The sequence below is a fragment of the Mesoplodon bidens genome, assembly GCF_964165515.1.
Source record: "Mesoplodon bidens genome assembly, chromosome: 10".
Taxonomy (NCBI): domain Eukaryota; kingdom Metazoa; phylum Chordata; class Mammalia; order Artiodactyla; family Ziphiidae; genus Mesoplodon; species Mesoplodon bidens.
In genome coordinates this window covers 36,651,042-36,673,542 of record NC_138172.1, presented here as the reverse complement: position 1 = coordinate 36,673,542, position 22,501 = coordinate 36,651,042, and the positions used below count along the sequence as shown (strand labels likewise).

The following is a 22,501-nucleotide window of genomic DNA, read 5'->3' as shown; positions in this document are numbered from 1 at the left end:
GCTGAGAGGAGGCCGCAGAGAAGGGGTTAGGAGCAGGCACCTGGGCTGGGTCACCTGAGTTTGCATCCCAGCTTTCTGGCTGTGGTCCCTCAAGCAACTTGTTGCCTCCTGAAGCTCTGTTTTCTCTACCCTACTTCATCGATTCTAAGATGCACACATTTCTACCTTGTGACTTCTCTGAAATTGAGATGCATCTTTCAGTCAGTGGCGTCTCATAGTTGCTGTCAGCCAGCTGGTATTCGTGATGGAGTTGTGTGAAAACCTTCCGTGGACACCTGCTGAGACCAAGATGGCGCCACATCTACGCATCTTAGATTTGATGAGCTGTGGTAAATAACGGGAGGCGTGCGTGAGCTAATGCTGGGGAAACAGCACTGCTTCTGGTCCATCAGAAGGGGTCAGTAAGGGCTTCCTGCCTGCATCCTTTTTGGAGGGTTTCAAGATGACCAGGACAGTGCCCCTGAGGAACTTGGAGCCTCTTGGGAAGATGAGCTGTACCCCCAAGGGAGAACAGGGCAGAGTGATTTGGGTCATTTGTGGAAGACAGAAGTCTGTCTAGAGCAGAGAGGACTTTGCAGTGGAGTTGTATGTGAGGTGAATGTCAAAGGATGGTAGGATCTGAGCATGTGAGGGAGGAGGGGGTGGATTCTAGGAGAGAACAGCTTCATGCCTGGCTGTGTGCCTGCTGCCCTTCCTGCCTGTGCACAGCCCCTGCTGCTTTGCCCTGGGGGGTGTCTGGGCTTGGGCCATCTGCCTGCCTAGCCCATGGCCAGAGGACCTGGGCCATTGGGAGTTGTCCTGACCCCAGCCAGCAGCTGAGCTGGACGAGGGCCTGTGACCTCTGGGGCTCTTGACTTCTCTGAGGCATTTTGTTGGGCCGTGGTGACTGGTGGTAAACCCGGGCTTTGGAGGCAAGCCCTGGGCTCCTCCAGGTTTCTGCAAAACTTGGAGTTGATGCCCAGCATTCATCCAATCAGCTGCATTTAGGAGAAAGTTAAAAAAGATTTTACCCTCAACCAATGTGGAAAATGTCTGGAGTGAAGTAACGGGCCCAGACAAGCTGTAATAATAATACAACAGCGTCAGCAGGCTTCAGAAGCAGCCCAAGTGAGTCAGAGCGTGCTGCTGTCCACGGGCGGTGGCCCAGGGGAGGATCAGTGGGATGTGTCCTGTGGGAAGGTGGGCATCGGTTGTCCTTGCCAGCCCTGGAGGAAACCTGAGCCTGCAAGAACGCCTGGCCTTCTGATGAGGGGTCTTGTGCCCCTGTGTCTGCAAAACTCCGCAGGGATGCTGGAGTGGCGGGTAGGGGGACTTGAACCATTTCCCCATGAAGACGCTCTAGGAGCAAACACGTTTAAGGCTCTTGGTGGACATATTGCCAAACTGCTCTCCACATGGGTGGGGCAGCTTGCACCCCAGTGCCTGCCTCTGCCAGTTAGGCCAGCCTGACCTTTTGCCAAAGTGAGAGGCCAAACTTGCCCTTCTTTGATGGCTCGCAAGGGTGAGCTTGTATCTTGTGTTACGCCTGTTGGCCATTGTTTTGTGGAATGTCTGTTCATTCTTTGCAGTCTCCTAATGGGATTTCTAATTTTCTCCCCCCATTTTTTGTTATCTGTAAGAGCGTTTTATAGATTAAAGATACAAGCCTTTGACAAATGTTGTGAGCACTTTTTTCTCGTTTCGTTTAGGTTTCTTTTTTTACTTACAGAAGTTTAGCTTTTATGCAGTCACACCTCAATTTCTTCCTTTGGATTTAGGCTCAGAAAGTCTCTCCCTACCGTGAGATTAGATAAGCAGTCATTTGTTCTTCTAGTTATTTTAAGATTTCAGTTTCAGCATTTTCTTCTATAATCCATGTGGCTAGGTTTGGGGTCTGATTAGCCCCCAGCCATGCCAGTAGCCCGAGGGTCCAGCCCCATTTGTTGAATGGCTGCTCTCCCTGCCCCGCCTGCCCCACCCGCCTGCCCCTGGTCTCTCCAGGAATCATGTTTGTGCAAGAAGAGGCCCTGGCCAGCAGCCTGTCATCCACCGACAGTCTGACTCCTGAGGACCAGCCCATTGCGCGGGGATGCTCTGATTCCTTGGAGTCCATCCCTGCAGGACAGGTAACATCCTCCTCCTGCTTCTGGGGGTTGGTTACCTCTGCGGCCAGCTCTTCTGCCTGAAGCTGTCTGGAAGTAGGAGGTGGCCTGGCTGGAGTTGTAGCAGATGCTGCCAGTGCTTGGTGTGCTCTGCTTTGTGGTTAAGGGTCTGTTCAGTTAGCGTCTGTCGTCTGTCTGTCTTTTTCTTTGGACTGATGGGAATAGACAGTTTTCTCTTACTGGACCCTGGGGGGCAAAGCCACATAACCCTTACAGCATGTGAGCAGACTCCCTGGGGAAAGTTCAGAAGGCCCTGATCAGGGGTGGCTTGTTTGGGCTCCACACCCATCAGGAAGTTTCTCCCCCTGCTGTCTGGCACCCCTGGGCCATTTTGCCTGTTTCTGCACATCACCCACCCTGGTAATCTGGGACACGCTGTGACTCTGTTACTTCTTCCGTGGCTGCTCCTGAGGGTCCCTGAGCTGCTTCCTGTGTCTTGGAAAGAAAGAGGACGGCAGGTGTGGTGCGAGGGGCTCGTTTGCTGTGTGCGTGGGGAGTGTGCTTGGTAACTGGGCCTGCCCAGCCCTGTCTCTTTTCACCAACACAGTGTCACGGCCATGTGGCACTGGGGCAGTGGGCAGAGTCCTCGCTCTGTCCCGGCACTCCACTGCATTCTCCCTTCACCCTCCCCAGGGTCACAGCAGGAGGCTCCTGAGCCCTAGGTCTTCCCCGCTTCCCAGAGACCATTGGGAGGGTCTTGCCAGGCACTGCACAGCCTCTGCTCACCATGTTCTCTGCTGGCCCGGTACCAAGTTGGTAGATGGTCCACATGGACCCTGTGGGATGGCACAGGGAACATTCAGATGCCAGACCCAGAGGCACAATCTGAGCTTGCAGAAAGCAAGAGGCTTTGGCCCAGGGGTTGGGAGTGTGGGCTGGGGTCAGACTGACACGGTTGGGAATCTTAGCTCTGCTGTGCACTGGCAGGATGACTGAGTGAGTCTCTCTGCCTCTCTGGGCCCCAGGATCCACCCTAGGGTGGAGTGTGGGGATAGCAAGGAGCCTCCTGCTGCGCCACGAAGGAGTGCTCGGGGCCTGGCGCCCGGTGAATGCCAGGGCATGGCTGCGGCAGGTGGGGGCTGACTGCGTTTCCTTTCCTGGCAGGCACCTTCTGATGATTTAAGAGACGTGCCGGGAGCTGTTGGCGGTGCAAGGTAAGAAAGAGGCTATCGTGGAAGGCATTCTGGGCCTTCTGCACACGCTCTGTGGGCCAGTCGTAACCAAGATTTTCTTAAAAGTCTGTTTGCACAAGTCGTATAGGACTATTTTTTCCTTTAAATATATAAACACAGCTGAAATGGGCTCTGATCTGTTTCCAAGTTCTAATCCCTAAACTTTGCATTGACACATGTTATCCTACGCTAGGGGTCAGCAGGTCAAAGGCAATTTAGTACACTGCCTGTTTTGTACAGTCTGTGAGCTAAAAATGATTGTTCCATTCTTAAGGAGCTGTTTTTAAAAAAAAACGATGTGGGTGGGGTAGCCCCCAAAGCCTCAAGTGTTTACTGTCTTTACAGAAGAGGCTCCCCAACCCCATTCTACATACCCTTTTTCACCAGGGCCAGTAGAGGCCAAGAGGCGCTTGAATTTATTTTTTTAAATTTTTATTGGAGTATAGTTGATTTACAATGTTGTGTTAGTTTCAGGTGTACAGCAAAGTGAATCAGTTATGCATATATCCACTCTTTTTAAGGTCTTTTCCCATATAGATCATTACAGAGTGTTGAGTAGAGTTCCCTGTGCTATACAGTAGGTCCTTATTAGTTATCTATTTTATATATAGTAGTGTATACATACGAATCACAGTCTCCCATTTTATTCCTCCTCCACTTCCCCCCAGTAACCATAAGCTTGTTTTCTACATCTGTGACTCTATTTCTGTTTTGTAAATAAGTTTATTTGTACCACTTTTTTTGGATTCTACATATAAGCAATATCATATGATATTTGTCTTTGTCTAACTTCACTCAGTATGACAATTCCTAGGTCCATCCATGTTGCTGCAAATGACATTATTTCATTCTTTTTTATGGCTGAGTAGTATTCCATTGTATATATGTACCAGATCTTCTTTATTCATTCATCTGTTGATGGACATTTAGGTTGCTTCCATGTCTTGGCTATTGTAAACAGTGCTGCAGTGAACATTGGGGTGTATGTAGCTTTTCGAATTATGGTTTTCTCCAGATATATGGCCAGGAGTGGGATTGCTAGATCATATGGTAGTTCTATATTTAGTTTTTTAAGGAACCTCCATACCGTTCTCCATAATGGTTGTACCGATTTACATTCCCACCAACAGTGCAAGAGGGTTCCTTTTTCTCCACACCGTCTCCAGCATTTACTATTTGTAGATTTTTTGATGATGGCCATTCTGACCAGTGTGAGGTGAAACCTCACTGTAGTTTTGATTTGCTTTTCTCTAATAATTAATGATGTTGAGCATCTTTTCATGTGCTTTTTGGCCATCTACATGTCTTCTTTGGAGAAATGTCTATCTAGATCTTCCACTCATTTTTTGACTGGGATGTTTGTTTTTTTGATATTGAGCTGCATGAACTGTTTGTATATTTTGGAGATTAATCCCTTGTCGGTCGCTTCGTTTGCAAATACTTCCTTCCATTCTGTGGGTTGTCTTCATTTTTTTTTTTAACATCTTTATTGGAGTATAATTGCTTTACACTGGTGTGTTAGTTTCTGTAGGTTCTTATTAGTTATCTGTTTTATACATATTAGTGTATATACGTCAATCCCAATCTCGCAATTCATCCCACCACCACCACCACCCCGCGTTGCTTCCCTTCCTTGGTGTCCATACGTTTGTTCTCTACATCTGTGTTTCTATTTCTGCCCTGAAGACCGGTTCACCTGTACCATTTTTCTAGGTCCCACATATATGTGTTAATATATGGTATTTGTTTTTCTCTTTCTGACTTCACCCTGTAGGACAGTCTCTAGATCCATCTCCATCTCTACAAATGACCCAATTTCGTTCTTTTTTTATGGCTGAGTAATATTCCATTTTATATACATGACACATCTTCTTTATCCATTTGTTTATCGATGGGCATTTAGGTTGCTTCCATGACGTGGCTATTGTAAATAGTGCTGCAGTGAACATTGGGGTGCATGTGTCTTTCTGAATTATGGTTTTCTCTGGGTATATGCCCAGTAGTGGGATTGCTGGGTTATACGGTAATTCTATTTTTAGTTTTTTAAGGAACCTCCATACTGTTCTCCATAGTGGCTGTATCAATTTACATTCCCACCAACAGTGCAAGAGGGTTCCCTTTTCTCCACATGTGGGTTGTCTTTTCATTTTGTTTATGGTCTCCTTTGCTGTGCAAAACCTTTTAAGTTAAGTTAGGTCCCATTTGTTTATTTTTGTTTTTATTTTCATTACTCTAGGAGGTGGATCAAAAAAGATATTGCTGCGAGTTATGTCAGCAATATATGTATATATGTATACATATATTTATATACATATGCAGTGTATATGTATACAGTGTATACATGTACAATATGTATATTTATATACATATACAATATATGTATATATATACATATATTTTAGTTTGCTTGTTTTTCCTTTAATTGAAGTATAGTTGATGTGCAATATTATACAGGTGTACAATATAGTGATTCAATTTTTAAAGGTTATAATCCAGTTATAGTTATTATAAAATATTGACTGTATTCCCTGTGTTGTACTATATATCCTTGTAGCGTTTTTTATACATAATAGTTCATACTTTTTTTTTTTTTTTTGCGGTACGTGGGCCTCTCACTGTTGTGGCCTCTCCCGTTGCGGAGCACAGGCTCCGGACGCGCAAGCTCAGTGGCCATAGCTCACCGGCCCAGCCGCTCTGCGGCATGTGGGATCTTCCTGGACTGGGGCACGAACCCGTGTCCCCTGCATCGGCAGGCGGACTCTCAACCACTGCACCACCAGGGAAGCCTTAGTTCATACTTCTTAATCCTGTACCCCTATCTGGCCCATTCTTCCTTCCCTCTCCCCATTGATAAACACTAGTTCTCTATATCTTTTTTGTTATAGTCACCAGTTTGTTTTATTTTTTAGATTCCACATAAAAGTGATATCATACAATATTTGTCTGTTTGACTTATTTCACTTATCATAATACCCTCCAAGTCCATCCATGTTGTTTCAAATGGCAAAATTTCATTATTTTTATGGCTGAGTGGTATTCCATTGTACATATGTACCACATCTTCTTTATCCAGTCATCTGTTGATGGACACTTAGGTTGCTTCTATATCTTGGCAATTGTAGATAATGCTGCTATGAACATTGGGGCACATCTGTCTATTTGAATTAGTGTTTTGGTTTTCTTGGGGTATATACCCAGGAATGGAATTGCTGGGTCATATGGTAGTTCTATTTTTTTTTTTTTTTTGCGGTACGCGGGCCTCTCACTGTTGTGGCCTCTCCTGTTGCGGAGCACAGGCTCCGGATGTGCAGGCTCAGCGGCCATGGCTTATGGGCCCAGCTGCTCCGCAGCATGTGGGATCTTCCCGGACCAGGGCATGAACCCGTGTCCCCTGCATCGGCAGGCAGACTCTCAACCACTGCGCCACCAGGGAAACCTGGTATTTTATTCTTTTTGTTGCAGTGGTAAATGGGAGTGTTTCCTTAATTTCTCTTTCTGATCTTTTGTTGTTAGTATATAGGAATGCAAGAGATTTCTGTGTATTAATTTTGTATCCTGCAAATTCACTGATGAGCTCTAGTAGTTTTCTGATAGTGTCTTTAGGATTCTCTGTGTATAGTATCATGTCATCTGCAAACAGTGACAGTTTTACTTCTTCTTTTCCAATTCGGATTCTTTTTATTTCTTCTCTGATTGCCGTGGCTAGAAATTCCAAAACTGTGTTGAATAAAAGTGGCAAGAGTGGACATCCTTGTCTTGTTCCTGATCTTAGAGGAAATGCTTTCAGTTTTTCACCATTGAGAATGATGTTGGCTGTGGGTTTGTTGTATATGGCCTTTATTATGTTGAGGTAGGTTCCTTCTGTGCCTGCTCTCTAGAGAGTTTTTATCATAAATGGGTGTTGGATTTTGTCAAAAGCTTTTTCTGCATCTATTGAGATGATCATATATTTTTTATTCTTCAGTTTGTTAATGTGGTGTATCACGTTGACTGATTTGCATATATTGAAGAATCCTTGCATCCCTGGGATAAATCCCACTTGATCATGGTGTATGATCCTTTTAAGGTGTTGTTAGATTCTGTTTGCTAGTATTTTTTTTAACGTCTTTATTAGAGTATAATTGCTTTACGATGGTGTGTTAGTTTCTGCTTTATAACAAAATGAATCCCCTATACATATATCCCCATATCTCCTCCCTCTTGTGTCTCCCTCCCACTCTCCCTATCCCACCCCTCTAGGTGGTCACAAAGCACCGAGCTGATCTCCCTGCGCTATGCAGCTGCTTCCCACTAGCTATCTATTTTACATTTGGTAGTGTATATATGTCCATGCCACTCTCTCACTTTGTCCCAGCTTACCCTTCCTCCTCCCTGTGTCCTCAAGTCCATTCTCTACATCTGCATCTTTATTCCTGTCCTGCCCCTAGGTTCTTCAGAACCTTTTTTTTTTTTTTAGATTCCATATATATGTTAGCGTATAGTATTTGTTTTTCTCTTTCTGACTTACTTCACTCTGTATGACAGACTCTAGTTCCATCCACCTCACTACAGATAACTCAATTTTGTTTCTTTTTATGGCCGAGTAATATTCCATTGTATATATTTGCCACATTTTCTTTATCATATTCCATTGTATATATGTGCCACATCTTCTTTATCCATTCATCTGTCGGTGGACACTTAGGTTGCTTCCATGTCCTGGCTATTGTAAATAAGCTGCAGTGAACATTGGGGTACATGACTCTTTCTGAATTACGGTTTTCTCAGGGTATATGCCCAGTAGTGGGATTGCTGGGTTGTATGGTAGTTCTATTTTTAGTTTAGTTTTTTTTTTTTTTTTTTTTTTTTGTGGTACGCAGGCCTCTCACCGTTGTGGCCTCTCCCGCTGTGGAGCACAGGCTCCGGACGCGCAGGCTCAGCGGCCACGGCTCACGGGCCCAGCCGCTCCACAGCATGTGGGATCTTCCCGGACCGGGGCACGAACCCACGTCCCCTGCATTGGCAGGCGGACTCCCAACCACTGCGCCACCAGGGAAGCCCCTATTTTTAGTTTTTTAAGGAACCTCCATACTGTTCTCTATAGTGGCTGTATCAAGTTACATTCCACCAACAGTGCAAGAGGGTTCCCTTTTCTCCACACCCTCTCCAGCATTTATTGTGTGTAGATTTTTTGATGATTGTCATTCTGACTGGTGTGAGGTGATACCTCATTGTAGTTTTGATTTGCATTTCTCTAATGATTAATGATGTTGAGCATCCTTTCACATGTTTGTTGGCAATCTGTATATCATCTTTGGAGAAATGTCTGTTTAGATCTCCTGCCCATTTTTGGATTGTTTGTTTTTTTGATAATGAGCTGCATGAGCTGCTTGTAAATTTTGGAGATTAATCCTTTGTCAGTTGCTTCATTTACAAATACTTTCTCCCATTCTGAGGGTCGTCTTTTCATCTTGTTTATGTTTTCCTTTGCTGTGTAAAAGCTTTTGAGTTTCATTAGGTCCCATTTGTTTATTTTTGTTTTTATTTCCATTTGTCTAGGAGGTGGGTCAAAAAAGATCTTGCTGTGATTTATGTCATGGAGTGTTCTGCCTGTGTTTTCCTATAAGTTTTATAGTGTCTGGTCTTACATTTAGGTCTTTAATCCATTTTGAATTTACTTTTGTGTATGGTGTTAGGGAGTATTCTAATTTCATTCTTTTACATGTAGCTGTCCAGTTTTCCCAGCACCACTTATTGAAGAGGCTGTCTTTTCTCCATTGTATATTCTTGCCCCCTTTATCAAAAAAAAAAGGTGACCATATGTGAGTGGGGTTATCTCGGCATTCTATCCTGTTCCATTGATCTATATTTCTGTTTTTGTGCTGGTACAATACTATCTTGATTACTGTAGCTTTGTAGTGTAGTCTGAAGTCGGGGAGCCTGATTCCTCCAGCTCCGTTTTTCTTTCTCAAGATTGCTTTGGCTATTTGGGGTCTTTTGTGTTTCCATACAAATTGTGAAATTTTTTGTTCTACTTCTGTGAAAAATGCCATTGGTAGTTTGATAAGGATTGCATTGAATCTGTAGATTGCTTTGGGTAGTATAGTCATTTTCACAGTGTTGATTCTTCCAATCCAAGAACATGGTATGTCTCTCCATCTGTTTGTGTCACCTTTGATTTATTTCATCAGTGTCTTATAGTTTTCTGCATACAGGTCTTTTGTCTCCTTATGTAGGTTTATTCCTAGGTATTTTATTCTTTTTGTTGCAGTGGTAAATGGGAGTGTTTCCTTAATTTCTCTTTCAGATTTTTCATCATTAATGTATAGGAATGCAAGAGATTTCTGTGCATTAATTTTGTATCCTGCTACTTTACCAAATTAATTGATTAGCTCTAGTAGTTTTCTGCTAGGATCTTTAGGATTCTCTATGTATAGTATCATGTCATCTGCAAACAGTCACAGCTTTACTTCTTCTTTCCACTTTGGATTCCTTTTATTTCTTTTTCTTCTCTGATTGCTGTGGCTAAAACTTCCATAACTATGTTGAATAATAGTGGTGAGAGTGGACAACCTTGTCTTGTTCCTGATCTTAGAGGAAATGGTTTCAGTTTTTCACCATTAAGAACGATGTTGGCTGTGGGTTTTTCATATATGGCCTTTATTATGTTGAGGTAAGTTCCCTCTATGCCTACTTTCTGGAGGGTTTTTATCATAAATGGGTGTTGAATTTTATCGAAAGCTTTTTCTGCATCTATTGAGATGATCATATGGTTTTTCTCCTTCAGTTTGTTAATATGGTTAATCACATTGATTTGCATATATTGAAGAATCCTTGCATTCCTGGGATAAACCCCACTTGATCATGGTGTATGATCCTTTTAATGTGCTGTTGGATTGTGTTTGCTAGTATTTTGGTGAGAATTTTTGTGTCTGTGTTCATCAGTGATATTGGCCTATAATTTTCTTTTTGTGTGGTATCTTTGTCTGGTTTTGGTATCCAGGTGACAGTGGCCCTATTCATAGAATGAGCTTGGGAGTGTTCCTTCCCCTGCAACTTTTTGGGAGAGTTTGAGAAGGAGAGGTGTTAACTCTTCTCTAAATGTTTGGTAGAATTCACCTGTGAAGTCATCTGGTCCTGGACTTTGGTTTGTTGAAAGTTTTTTAATCACAGTTTCAATTTCAGTACTTGTGATTGGTCTGTTCCTATTTTCTATTTCTTCCTAGTTCAGCCTTGGAAGGTTGTACCTTTCTAAGAATTTGTCCATTTCTTCCAGGTTGTCCATTTTATTGGTGTATAGTTGCTTGTAATAGTCTCTTATTATCCTTCATACTTCTGTGGTGTCATTTGTTACTTACCTTTTTTCATGTCTAATTTTATTGATTTGAGTCCTCTCCCTTTTTTCCCTGATGAATCTCTAGCTAAAGGTTTATCAGTTTTGTTCATCTTTTCAAAGAACCAGCTTTTCGTTTCATTGATCTTTTTTTATTGTTTTCTTTGTCTCTATTTCATTTATTTCTGCTCTGATCTTTATGATTTCTTCTACTCATTTTGGGTTTTGTTTGTTCTTCTTTCTCTAGTTCCTTTAGGTCTAAGGTTAGGTTGTTTATTTGAGATTTTTCTTGTTTCCTGAGGTAAGATTGTATTGCTATAAACTTCCCTCTTAGAACTGCCTTTGCTGCATCCCATAGGTTTTGGATCGTCATGTTTTTGTCATTTGTCTCTAGGTATTTTTTGATTTCCTCTTTGATTTCTTCAGTGATGCATTGGTTGTTTAGTAATATATTGTTTAGCCTCCATGTGTTTGTGTTTTTTATAACTTTTTTTCCTGTAATTGATTTCTAATCTCATAGCATTGTGGTTGGAAAGGATGCTTGATATGATTTCAGTTTTCTTAAATTTACCAAGGCTTGATTTGTGTCCCAAGATGTGATCTGTCCTGGAGAATGTTCAGTGTGCACTTGTAAAGAAAGTATATTCTGCTGTTTTCGGATGGAATGCCCTATAAATATCAATTAAATCCATCTGGTCTGATGTATTATTTAAAGCTTGTGTTTCCCTATTGATCTTCTGTCTGGATGATCTGTCCATTGGTGTAAGTGGGGTGTTAAAGTCCCCCACTGTTACTGTGTTACCATCGATTTCCCCTTTTATGGCTGTTGGCATTTGCTTTATATATTGAGGTGCTACTATGTTGGGTGCATATATATTTACAATTGTTATATCTTCTTCTTGGATTGATCCCTTGATCATTATGTAGTGTCCTTATCTCTTGTAACAGTCTATTTTGTCTGATACAAGTATTGCTACTCCAGCTTTCTTTTGATTTCCATCGCTTGGAATCTTTTTCCATCCCCTCACTTTCAGCCTATATATGTCCCTAGGTCTGAAGTGGGTCTCCTGTAGACAGCATATGTACTGGTCTTGTTTTTGTATCCATTCAGCCAGTCTGCATCTTTTGGTTGGAGCATTTAATCCATTTACATTTAAGGTAATTATCGATATGTTTGTTCCTATTGCCATTTTTTAATTGTTTTGGATTTGTTTTTGTTGTTCTTCTTGCTTCCCTTTTTCTTTTGTTCTCTTCTCTTATGGTTTGATGACTATCTTTAGTGTTGTGTTTGGGTTGCTTTTTCTTTTTTGTGTGTGTATCTATTTTAGTTTTTTGGTTTGCAGTTCCCATGAGGTTTTGATGTAGCAGTCTACATACAAGGTTGTTTTAAGTTGCTGGTCTCTTGATTTCAAATGCAGTTCCCATATTCTGCATTTGTAGTCTCCTCATGGTTGCTGGTTTTGACATCATATTTGTGTATGGATGATTTCCTACTTAATTACTTTATGTTTGCATTTACCAGTGAGCTTTCCCATTTGTGATTTTCTTATTTCTAGTTGTGGCCTCTTTTTTTACCCCCCTTCCTAGAGAAGTTCCTTTAGCATTTGTTGTAAGGCTAATTTGGTGATGCTGAATTCTCTTAGCTTTTGCTTGTCTGTAAAGCTTTTGATTTCTCCGTTGAATCTGAATGAGAGCCTTGCTTGTTAGAGTATTCTTGGTTGTAGGTTTTTCCCTTTCATCACCTATACTCCAATAAAGATGTTTAAAAGACATATATATGTGTGTGTGTGTGTGTGTGTGTGTGTATATATATATATATATATATATATATATATATATATATATACATACATATCTTGTGCCACTCTCTTCTGGCCTTCAAGAGTTTCTGCTGAAAAATCAGCTGATGACCTTATAGGGATTCCCTTGTATGTTATTTGTTGCTTTTCCCTTATTGCTTTTAATATTTTTTCTTTGTATTTAATTTTTGTCAGTTTGATTAATATGTGTCTCGGTGTGTTCCTCCTTGGGTTTATCCTGTATGGAACTCTGTGCTTTCTGGACTTGGGTGACTATTTCCTTTCCCATGTTAGGGAACTTTTCAGCTATAATCTCTTCAAATACTTTCTCAAGCCCTTTCCCTTTCTCTTTTTCTTCTGGGACCCCTATAATGTGAATGTTGGTGCATTTAATGTCCCAGAAGTCTCTGAGACTGTCCTCATTTCTTTTCATTCTTTTTTCTTTATTCTATTCTGTGGCAGTGATTTCCACCACTCTGTCTTCCAGCTCACTTATTCGTTCTTCTGCCTCAGTTATTCTGCTACTGATTCCTTATGGTGTGTTTTTCATTTCACTTACTGTGTTGTTCATCTCTGTTCTTTAAATCTTTCGTCTCTTTGTTAAACATTTCTTGTATCTTCTTGGTCTGTGCCTACATTCTTTTTCTGAGATTTTGAGTCATCATTACTCTGAATTCTTTTTCAGGTAGATTACCTATCTCTAAAGGAGCTTGAATTTAAATGTGAAGGTTCTAAGACCCTCAGCCCACTCCCCACGCCTCTCACCTGTGAAGGCGACTGGGTGCCCCTGCAGGGGACTGTTGTCAAGTTAGTCCATGCCCATGAGCACTCATTGCTCTTGGGGCTTGTGGCCAGCGTCTGAAGGACTGAGAAGTCTTCATGATGTGCGCAGGATTGTGTTGGATGCCTGTGGTCTGGGCCCTGGGAGTGTGGTGGCCCCAGCCTTCCAGCACCTCGGCTCCCCACCAGGGTGCTTGCCTAGGACCAGGCTCAGCTGTTTAGGAGGCTTGGGAGACCCATGTGTTGCTTCTTCAGGGCCAGGGGACAGCAGCAGGACTGGACGTGGGAGGTGGGGGCATCCCAGCCCAGCATGTCACTGATCTGGCTTCTCCCCACACAGCCCAGAGCACGCGGAGCCAGAGGTCCAGGTGGTGCCCGGGTCCGGCCAGATCATCTTCCTGCCCTTCACCTGCATTGGCTACACCGCCACCAACCAGGACTTCATCCAGCGCCTGAGCACGCTCATCCGACAGGCCATTGAGCGGCAGCTACCTGCTTGGATCGAGGCTGCCAACCAGCGAGAGGAGGGCCAGGGCGAGCAGGGCGAGGATGATGAGGAGGAGGAGGAGGATGTTACTGAGAACCGCTACTTTGAAATGGGGCCCCCGGATGTGGAGGAAGAGGAAGAGGGTGGGCCAGGAGAGGAAGAGGAAGAAGAGGAGGAAGAAGAGGAGGAGGAGGAGGGCGAGGAGGAGCGCCTGGCTCTGGAGTGGGCCCTGGGTGCAGATGAGGACTTCCTGCTGGAGCACATCCGCATCCTCAAGGTGCTCTGGTGCTTCTTGATCCACGTGCAGGGCAGCATCCGCCAGTTCGCTGCCTGCCTCGTGCTCACAGACTTCGGCATTGCCGTCTTTGAGATCCCGCACCAGGAGTCGCGGGGCAGCAGCCAGCACATCCTCTCCTCCCTGCGCTTTGTGTTCTGCTTCCCGCACGGCGACCTCACCGAGTTTGGCTTCCTCATGCCGGAGCTGTGCCTGGTGCTCAAGGTGCGGCACAGCGAGAACACGCTCTTCATCATCTCAGACGCCGCCAACCTGCACGAGTTCCACGCTGACCTGCGCTCTTGCTTCGCCCCGCAGCACATGGCCATGCTGTGCAGCCCCGTGCTCTACGGCAGCCACACCAGCCTGCAGGAGTTCCTGCGCCAGCTGCTCACCTTCTACAAGGTGGCGGGCGGCTGCCAGGAGCGCAGCCAGGGCTGTTTCCCCGTGTACCTGGTCTACAGTGACAAACGCATGGTGCAGACAGCCGCCGGGGACTACTCGGGCAACATCGAGTGGGCCAGCTGCACGCTGTGCTCCGCTGTGCGGCGCTCCTGCTGCGCACCCTCCGAGGCTGTCAAGTCTGCTGCCATCCCCTACTGGCTGCTGCTCACACCCCAGCACCTCAATGTCATCAAGGCCGACTTCAACCCCATGCCCAATCGCGGCACCCACAACTGCCGCAACCGCAACAGCTTCAAGCTTAGCCGTGTGCCGCTCTCCACTGTGCTTCTGGACCCCACACGCAGCTGCACTCAGCCGAGGGGCGCCTTCGCAGACGGCCACGTGCTTGAGCTGCTTGTGGGCTACCGCTTTGTCACCGCCATCTTCGTGCTGCCCCATGAGAAGTTCCACTTCCTGCGCATCTACAACCAGCTGCGGGCCTCACTGCAGGACCTGAAGACTGTAGTCATTGCCAAGACCCCTGCAACCGGGGACAGGCCTCAGAGCCCTCCTGTGGATGGCCAGCCTGCCGAGGACGGGGCCCGGTAAGACCAAGCATGGGCTTTTTGGGGCCGGGGGCGGGAGGCCGGCTGAGACCACTCACCTCACCCAGATCTCCAGCACCCCCTCAGCATTGCCTTTGGCTCCCTCGGGCTTGGTGCTGGGCTGCTCCTTATCTCCCAAGGCTTCAGAAGAGGCCCAGGAAAGCTGTCCTTCCACAAAGCCAGGCTGGCCCAGTTCTCTGCCACTTAGAGTCCTGTGTGGCTGGGTCCCCAGGCTCCTGCTCCCACCTTGCCTGGCCCTCTCCACTGGGTCCAAGCATGGCCTCTAGGCATCACCCACGCCTCCTCGCCTGCAGGCTCACAGTCCTGTGGCTGGCTCTGTGAGCTAGGGGGCTGCTTCAGGCACCACCTGCCTCTGACCCCCAGCTCCAAGCCCGTACCCTTTGGTGAGCCACACATGCCTTCTCAGGAAGACCTGGGTTGCTCAGGAGCCCTCTCTGTGTGTAATTTTGTGAGTCTGTTCCAAAGGAAGCTGTTGGCTGAGAGCAGCAAGGTCTGAGTGTGTGAGCTGGGTGGTCACTTTGTGCAAAGCTCCTTTTCTTCTGGGGGGAGAGTGAAGTGCAGAGAGGGGAGGAGTTGGCAGCCCTGTCCTCTTCTTTTTTTTCTTTTTTAATTTCTTTTTGGCTGCATTGGGTCTTCGTTGTTGCGTGTGGGCTTTTTCTAGTTGCGGTGAGCGGGGGCTACTCTTCATTGCGGTGCGCAGGCTTCTCATTGTGGTGGCTTCTCTTGTTGCGGAGCACGGGCTCTAGGCGCGCGGGCTTCAGTAGTTGTGGCACGCGGGCTTCAGTAGTTGTGGTTCGTGGGCTCTAGAGCGCAGGCTCAGTAGTTGTGGCTCACAGGCTTAGTTGCTCTGCAGCATGTGGGATCTTTCCAGACCAGGGCTCAAACCCGTGTCCCCTGCATTGGCAGGCGGATTCTTAACCACTGCGCCACCAGGGAAGCCCAGCCCTGTCCTCTTCTTCCTTACTCTCCTTCCCCTGCTCCTGCCCCCGAGCCTGGCTTCTCTCAGGGCCACTTGGGGTTGGCATATAACGGCTTGTGGGGGGCCATGGTCACACCCACAGGTTCACCTGTGCCTGGGGCTCAAGAGGCGCCCTGTGCCCTTCAGGGTGCCCCTTTCTCCTGTTACTGCTCCCAACTTCATGTATGCTGGGGCTTCCCTACCTGCGCAAGAAAGCCCTTTGTTTGTTGGCCTTCCTCTCCCATGAGACACGGTGTAGCTCACTTTCTCTTCCATCCTGGTGGACAGTGGAGACCCTGCCCTCACCCCAGCATCTCACAGGGCATGCCTTCTCTCTCCAACCCAGCCCCTCAACTGATGCTCCCAAAGGTCATCCAGCATCTTCCTGGCTGAATCAGGGACCCCTCTTATGCCCAGCTCAAGTCCTATGCTCTCCGTAGAGACCCTTGATGCCTCCAGGTACTGGAGAGCCCCTTAGGCCAGAGGCAGCCTTGCATGGCCATCTCTCCGTCTCCCTGCCCCTATGATGAAGCTTCAGATGGTGACACTTTGTCTCAGTTTCCCTGCCACCCCCAAGCCTGGCTGGACCCTGCCCACAGTAGGGACTGCATGCAGAAAGCAGGCGTTCTGCTTCACCCCAGCAGATGCATCTCTGCCCCGAGACAGCAGGAGGACAGCCCGGAGGGCTTGGGGGCATTTGGCCCCAGTGCAAGATCAGGGCCCCAGGGATCTCTTTCAACAGCTGGACTGTCCAGTTGAGAGGATGACATCCAGGACTCCCCACCAACATGAGCTTGGGCATGCAGGCTGGTGGCAGGGAGCTCCAAACCTCTGTGAGTGTTCTTTCTGAGCATTGTTTGATCTCATGCTTGGAACAGACTAGAGAAAACCCAGTGTGGCCACATGCAGTGGTGGCCGAGTGGGGTGAGATCCCGGGCCACCTGAGGAGGCCTCAAAGGCAAACTGAGGAGCAGTTTGAGTATTTGGTTCTCAACTCCATGTTCCCCAAGGTCCCAGCCCTGGGCACCTTGGTCCGTGCTCTGGACTCTGTAGTGGCATTTCTGACACCTTTACCACCTTCTCAAAATGATTTTTCAGCCCACGAGCCACATCTGTCTTTCTCAGCCCTGCCCTATCTTCCCATCTCCCCCCGAAGAGAAAGGGCCCAGGCACTTTCTCTCTCCTCTTTGGTCTTCCCATAAGGAACCAAGATGAAATCCCCAGATGACCCCAGAGGTGGTGTGTGGTACATGCGTTTCCCTCACACTGAGGTTTCACGTGGGATGTGAATCTGCATTTGGGACTCACGTGTTAATATGGTTTTTCTTGGGGGATTGGGAGATGCAGCAATGAGCAGCATCTCCAGGAGGTCCCAGCAGAGGCTCCAGCCCCAGCCCCAGTGGAGGTCCCAGCTCTAACCCCGGCAAAGACCCCAGCTCCAGCAGAGCCCTCAGTGCCAGCTTTGGTCCCAGCGGAGGCCCCAGCCTCAGCAGAGACCCCTTCGGAGGCCTCAGTGGGGGCCTCGGCCCTGGCAGCAGAGGCCCCAGCACAAGTGGAGGCCCCTGCCCAGTACCCAAGCGAGCACTTGATCCGGTCCACGTCAGAGGAGAATCAGATCCCCTCGCACCTGCCCGCCTGCCCGTCGCTCCGGCACATCGCCAGCCTGCGAGGGAGCGCCATCGTCGAATTCTTCCACAGCAGCGTTGCCGAGGTAGGGCCAGCGCGCCTGTGGAGGAAGGTGGCACTGTTGTCCTGGGGCCCCGGCAGGCTCGCCTTGGGGTCAGCCTCAGGTTCCCAGACTTATGTGTGCTGGCTTTTCCCCCAGCTTCAGCTTTTCACAGCTTTGAGGACCTGAGTAGGGAGAACCTGGGGTGCCCTCCCCTGGCCAGTTGTTCCCTCCATCACCGCCTCCTCCTATGGCCATTCCTAGCCTCGGGCCCCGGGCAGACCCCGTGGCACACCATCTCCCATCCCTCACCTCCTCTGCTTCGGAGTTTGTAAATACGTTGACGAGACACAGTAGAGGTCCCATGCCTCCCCATCCAAGGCTGTGGGCCCGTCCCTGGGACGGCAGGTCACTGGGTAGTGGGGCTGGCAGAGGCCACCCTCCGCAGAGGCCTGGAGGAAGAGCTGTGTGCCCTGGCTGCCCTGCTCTCCTGCAGGCCCCAACCTGGCCCCTCTGTGTCCAGGTGGAAAACGAGGAGCTGCGGCACCTCCTGTGGTCGTCGGTGGTGTTCTACCAGACGCCGGGGCTAGAGGTGACCTCCTGCGTGCTGCTCTCCACCAAGGCTGTGTACTTTGTGCTGCATGATGGCCTCCGCCGCTACTTCTCGGAGCCGCTACAGGGTGGGCACTGGGGCCTGAGGGGATGGGCGGGGTTCTGTCTCTAGAGCCCCTGTGCCAGCCACGTCAGGCAGACATGATTTGGCTGCACTGGGCCGAGAATCTCTTTTCTGAGGAAGGGGGGTGATGACAGCGCTTTCCTCCTGGAGCTGTCACGTGGGATGCGAGGCCAGGCGTGAAAGCGCCCAGTAAGGCCCCGTGAGTGCCCAGGACCCAGGTGTGCTGGGGGGTGTTGGGCAGCCTCTGCCCCTTGGGACCTTGGTGGGCGCCTTAGCCAGTGCCCTGTCCTAGGGCTCCTGGTGTCTTCAGCGCACCAGGCAAGGCTCAGACTGTAGAACACGTTTCCCCGAGGCCATGTGTGCTCAGAGGTGGCGGGGGCTCCTCGCCAGGCCTCAGTGGGCCAGGCCATCATGGGGGCCCGTTTCTGCTCCAGGCAGCTGCACACCTGGGAACCTTGTGCTCACCCAGCACGGTCACCACCACGTTCGCTCCCTTTCTGTCTACCACAGACTTCTGGCATCAGAAAAACGCCGACTACAACAACAGTCCCTTCCACATCTCTCAGTGCTTTGTTTTAAAACTCAGCGACCTGCATGTAGTCAACGTTGGACTCTTTGACCAGTATTTCCGGCTGACGGGTGAGTGGCCACTGTGCTTTTGTCCTATTTTGGGTGAAGGCCAGTGTCACCAGTGGGCTTCCACCTTCATATGTGGGTGCATTATCGCAGGCAGAGTTTATCTGCTCACAAGCCAGTTCACCGGAGCGGGAGGAAGCAGCTTCAGGAACTGCTGAGAGGGCAGAACTCACCCCCCAGGACTTGGAGCGAGAGGCTGGGGACAGAGGCGGCAAAGTGCTGGGTGGGCGGGCAGAGTGGGCCCTGGGCTCACGGGCAGGATGTTTCTGACTCATACTTCCTGAAGAGAGAAAGCTAAGCTCTTTCCCTAATGCCTCTGTATCCCCTTCCAGAAAAATGTTACAGCCCTTCCGGCCTGAGAAATGGCCGTCTCCCCCAGGCCCCGTGATGCTTCCTCAAGTGGGTCCTCCTGGCCCTGGCTCTGTGGTCCTCAGGTCCAGGCTAACCTGCTAGAGACTAGAGATGGCTCCAGGGGTGGGGCTGGGGCTGGGGGGAGTAGCGGCCTGCAACCGTGCCCGGCCCCTTCTCCCGCAGGCTCCTCTCCGGCGCAGGTGGTTACATGCTTGACACGGGACAGCTACCTGACACACTGCTTCCTCCAACACCTCATGGCCGTGCTCTCCTTGCTGGAACGCACGCCCTCACCTGAGCCTGTCGACAAAGACTTCTACTCCGAGTTTGGAAACAAGACCACAGGTATCCCCACCCAGCTCGGGTCTCCTCGCCAACCCCAAGGGATGCAGCAGGCCCCGGAGCAACCCCTCTGCTTCTAGCTCTCGCTCACTCGCGTGCGCTCTCTCTCTGTCTCTCTCTCTTGTCTCTCTCTCTGTCCCTCTTTCTCTTTCTCTCTTTTCCTGCTTAGTCAGCTAGGGTTTTCCATGGCAGAGTTTCTGGCCCAGCAAATCCACAACCGTTCAGCATCTCAGTGTCTGCTCTTCTCTGAGCTGCTGGCCTGAGGGTCTCTGCCTGAGGGTGGGGGCTTGGAGCGCTCTCTCCCACTTCTGACAGACACGTGACTCGTGCTGCCGTCTCTGGGTGGCTTGGGGCTGCTGGTGAACCACCACAGGCCAGTTCCAGGCTGCAGCCCTGGTGGCGTCTCTCTCTGCAGGGAAGATGGAGAACTATGAGTTGATCCACTCAAGCCGTGTCAAGTTCACCTACCCCAGTGAGGAGGAGGTCGGGGACCTGACATTCACTGTGGCCCAGAAGGTGGCTGACCCAGAGAAGGCGCCATCCCTCAGCATCCTGCTGTACGTGCAGGCCTTCCAGGTGGGCACACCACTATCTGGGCGCTGCAGGGGCATGTTGCGCCCCAAAACGCTCCTGCTCACCAGCGCCGAGATCTTCCTCCTGGACGAGGACTTCGTCCACTACCCGCTGCCCGAGTTCGCCAAAGAGCCGCCACAGAGGGACCGGTACCGGCTGGACGACGGCCGCCGCATCCGGGACCTGGACCGCGTGCTCATGGGCTACCAGACATACCCACAGGCCCTCACCCTGGTCTTTGACGATGTGCAGGGCCACGACCTCATGGGCAGCGTCACCCTGGACCACTTTGGGGAGGTGCCAGGTGGCCTGGCTAGAGGCGGCCAGGGCCGTGAGGTCCAGTGGCAGGTGTTTGTCCCCAGTGCTGAGAGCCGAGAGAAGCTTATCTCGCTGTTGGCCCGCCAGTGGGAGGCCCTCTGTGGCCGGGAGCTGCCCGTGGAGCTCACTGGCTAGCCCGGGTTGTAGCTGGCCCTTGCCACCCGCCGTGTCTGGCCTGGTGTCCCCTCAGGGCCGCTAAGCAGGCTTTCTTTGCTTTTTTAAAATGTTTTCTCTTTTCGGTACCTTTGTTTGATTGTCCTCCCAGAGAATGTGAACATGTGTGTTCAGTTGGTTCTCAGCCTCCCGCGGATCTGCTGCCTGCCCCTGGTGCCGCGTGGCCAGGCACACCAGTTTCGTGTCTTCTTTCGTGGGACTGTTGTTAACATGTGGCGCCGTGGGTCTGGTTTACTCTTTTACGCGTCCTTTCCCGAGATGTTAAGTTCAGTCTTGTTGCTGTTGCTGTCATTGTGGGCACTTGCTGCTAATTATGAAGCTGGAAGAGAAATGCACATTGAAAGCTCCCGCCCCATGCAGTTTTCCAAAGGGGAGGCCTCTCCTGGTCCAGGCAAGTGGGAGAGCCCCATGGGGGCAGGAGTCCCCCAGGCCTTGGGGCTGAGAGGGCTGGGAGCAGGGGACCTAGAGCCGCCAGCACCAAGTGTGATTCCTGTCGCCTATTTTCTCTATTCCAGTAAAGCCAAGTTTGACACAGTCTGGGTCTTTTATTTCAAGGGCCACTGGGGTCCCAGCAGGGCATTGGTCCAGGGTGTGATTGGCCTGAGGGGGAGAGGGTGCCTAGAGATGCAAGAAGGTCTTGGGGGAAAGGAAGAGGGGAGGAGCCTGTGAAGGGCAAAGGGAGCTGCTCTCCCAGGGCCAGATGCTGGATAGGTGTCTGTGGAGCCTGGGACAGGGGAGGTGTGAGGGGATCTTTGGACAGTGCCGTGCTGGGCTGTGGCTCAACCAGCAGCCTCAGGGCAAATGAGAGGAATGAAGCTCCTCAGGTGCCCCTGGCATACCGGCTGCTGCCCTGCCACCCTCAGATCAGGAATGTCACACCTGACCTGTTGTGAGGGTTAGGCCTGGAGTCTGGGACGGCTTACTCTGTGGGGTCTAGGGGTCTCACCAGCATGGCCTGCAGAAGAGGTGGCCCCAGCGGTGGATAGTGGGGAGGAGGGCTCTGTGCCGTCTGTGTCTGGGTTCATGTCCTGAGAGATGGTTGCTTCAGGAAGTTCTGCTGAGGTAGGATGTGGGATTTCTTTGGGAGCCAGCCCCTGTGCCCAGTCCCTCCTCAACCCATTTCTACCCCATAGCAGGGCCCCTGAGGCCCACTTACTTTCTCTCATCCTGGCCAGTCAGGAGCCTTCGGCCCTAAGGTGCAGGCCATTTCAGCCCAGCAGTATTGGGGATGGGGGAGGGGGCAGCCGGGTTCCCAGGGTTGCTTCTCCTCATTTTTCCCTTCGTGCCAGCAGAGTGGGGATCCTCGCCCGGAGGACCCATCACCATCAGGAAGGCTGTGGTGTATGGGAGGAGCCACCAAGGGGAGGGGAGGGTCTCCGCATTCACCTCCCCCAGGCTGGATCTCAAAGACCAGCCCCATGGCCCCTCAGCTGACGGGGGAGGGGCTGCCCCCGACCAGACCTTTATCGAAGGACCGTACAGATGGCCACTTGCCTGTCTCCATCTGTTATGTCATACATAAATGGGGATTTATAGACCAGAGGCAGGCTTCACCACGCATAGGCCTTACCGCCTGGACTGCTGTTCCCAGGTCCCACAGCCCAACAGTTAGCAGCCGACCCCAGCCTGGGTCCGTGAGGACAGGACCTAATGGGGGGAGTCTGTGCAATGTAGTGGGGGGAAGGGTGCCCTGCAGGCAGCAGACCTGGGGTTGGATCTTCACCCTGGTTAGCTGAGTGATCTTAAACAAATTCCCTAGCCCCTTTGAGCATCCGTTTCCCCACCAGTAACAGGATAATAAAAGTGCCTGCATTCATTCAGCCCACAAATCT

At 49.5% G+C, this 22,501-nt stretch overlaps 1 protein-coding gene across 4 annotated transcripts in view; it reads left to right on the top strand.

Annotated features, from left to right (window-relative positions):
- Positions 1 to 21,204, top strand: part of NISCH (nischarin) — a 43,276-nt gene extending 22,072 nt beyond the window's left edge. Inside the window, exons 14-22 of one of the 4 annotated variants that reach the window (XM_081246055.1) lie at positions 1,981 to 2,105; positions 3,246 to 3,295; positions 13,545 to 14,190; positions 14,284 to 14,954; positions 17,275 to 17,644; positions 18,123 to 18,279; positions 18,786 to 18,914; positions 19,446 to 19,607; positions 20,020 to 21,204. In XM_081246055.1, the coding sequence (XP_081102181.1) occupies positions 1,981 to 2,105; positions 3,246 to 3,295; positions 13,545 to 14,190; positions 14,284 to 14,954; positions 17,275 to 17,644; positions 18,123 to 18,279; positions 18,786 to 18,914; positions 19,446 to 19,607; positions 20,020 to 20,630 (2,921 nt within the window). In that variant the 3' untranslated portion in view covers positions 20,631 to 21,204. Of the gene's footprint in view, positions 1 to 201; positions 1,657 to 1,980; positions 2,106 to 3,245; positions 3,296 to 13,544; positions 14,955 to 17,274; positions 17,645 to 18,122; positions 18,280 to 18,785; positions 18,915 to 19,445; positions 19,608 to 20,019 lie in introns of those variants that run through there. The other 3 variants (XM_081246054.1, XM_081246053.1, XM_081246058.1) reach the window with 3 other exon arrangements.
- The last annotated feature ends 1,297 nt before the right edge of the window (positions 21,205 to 22,501 follow it).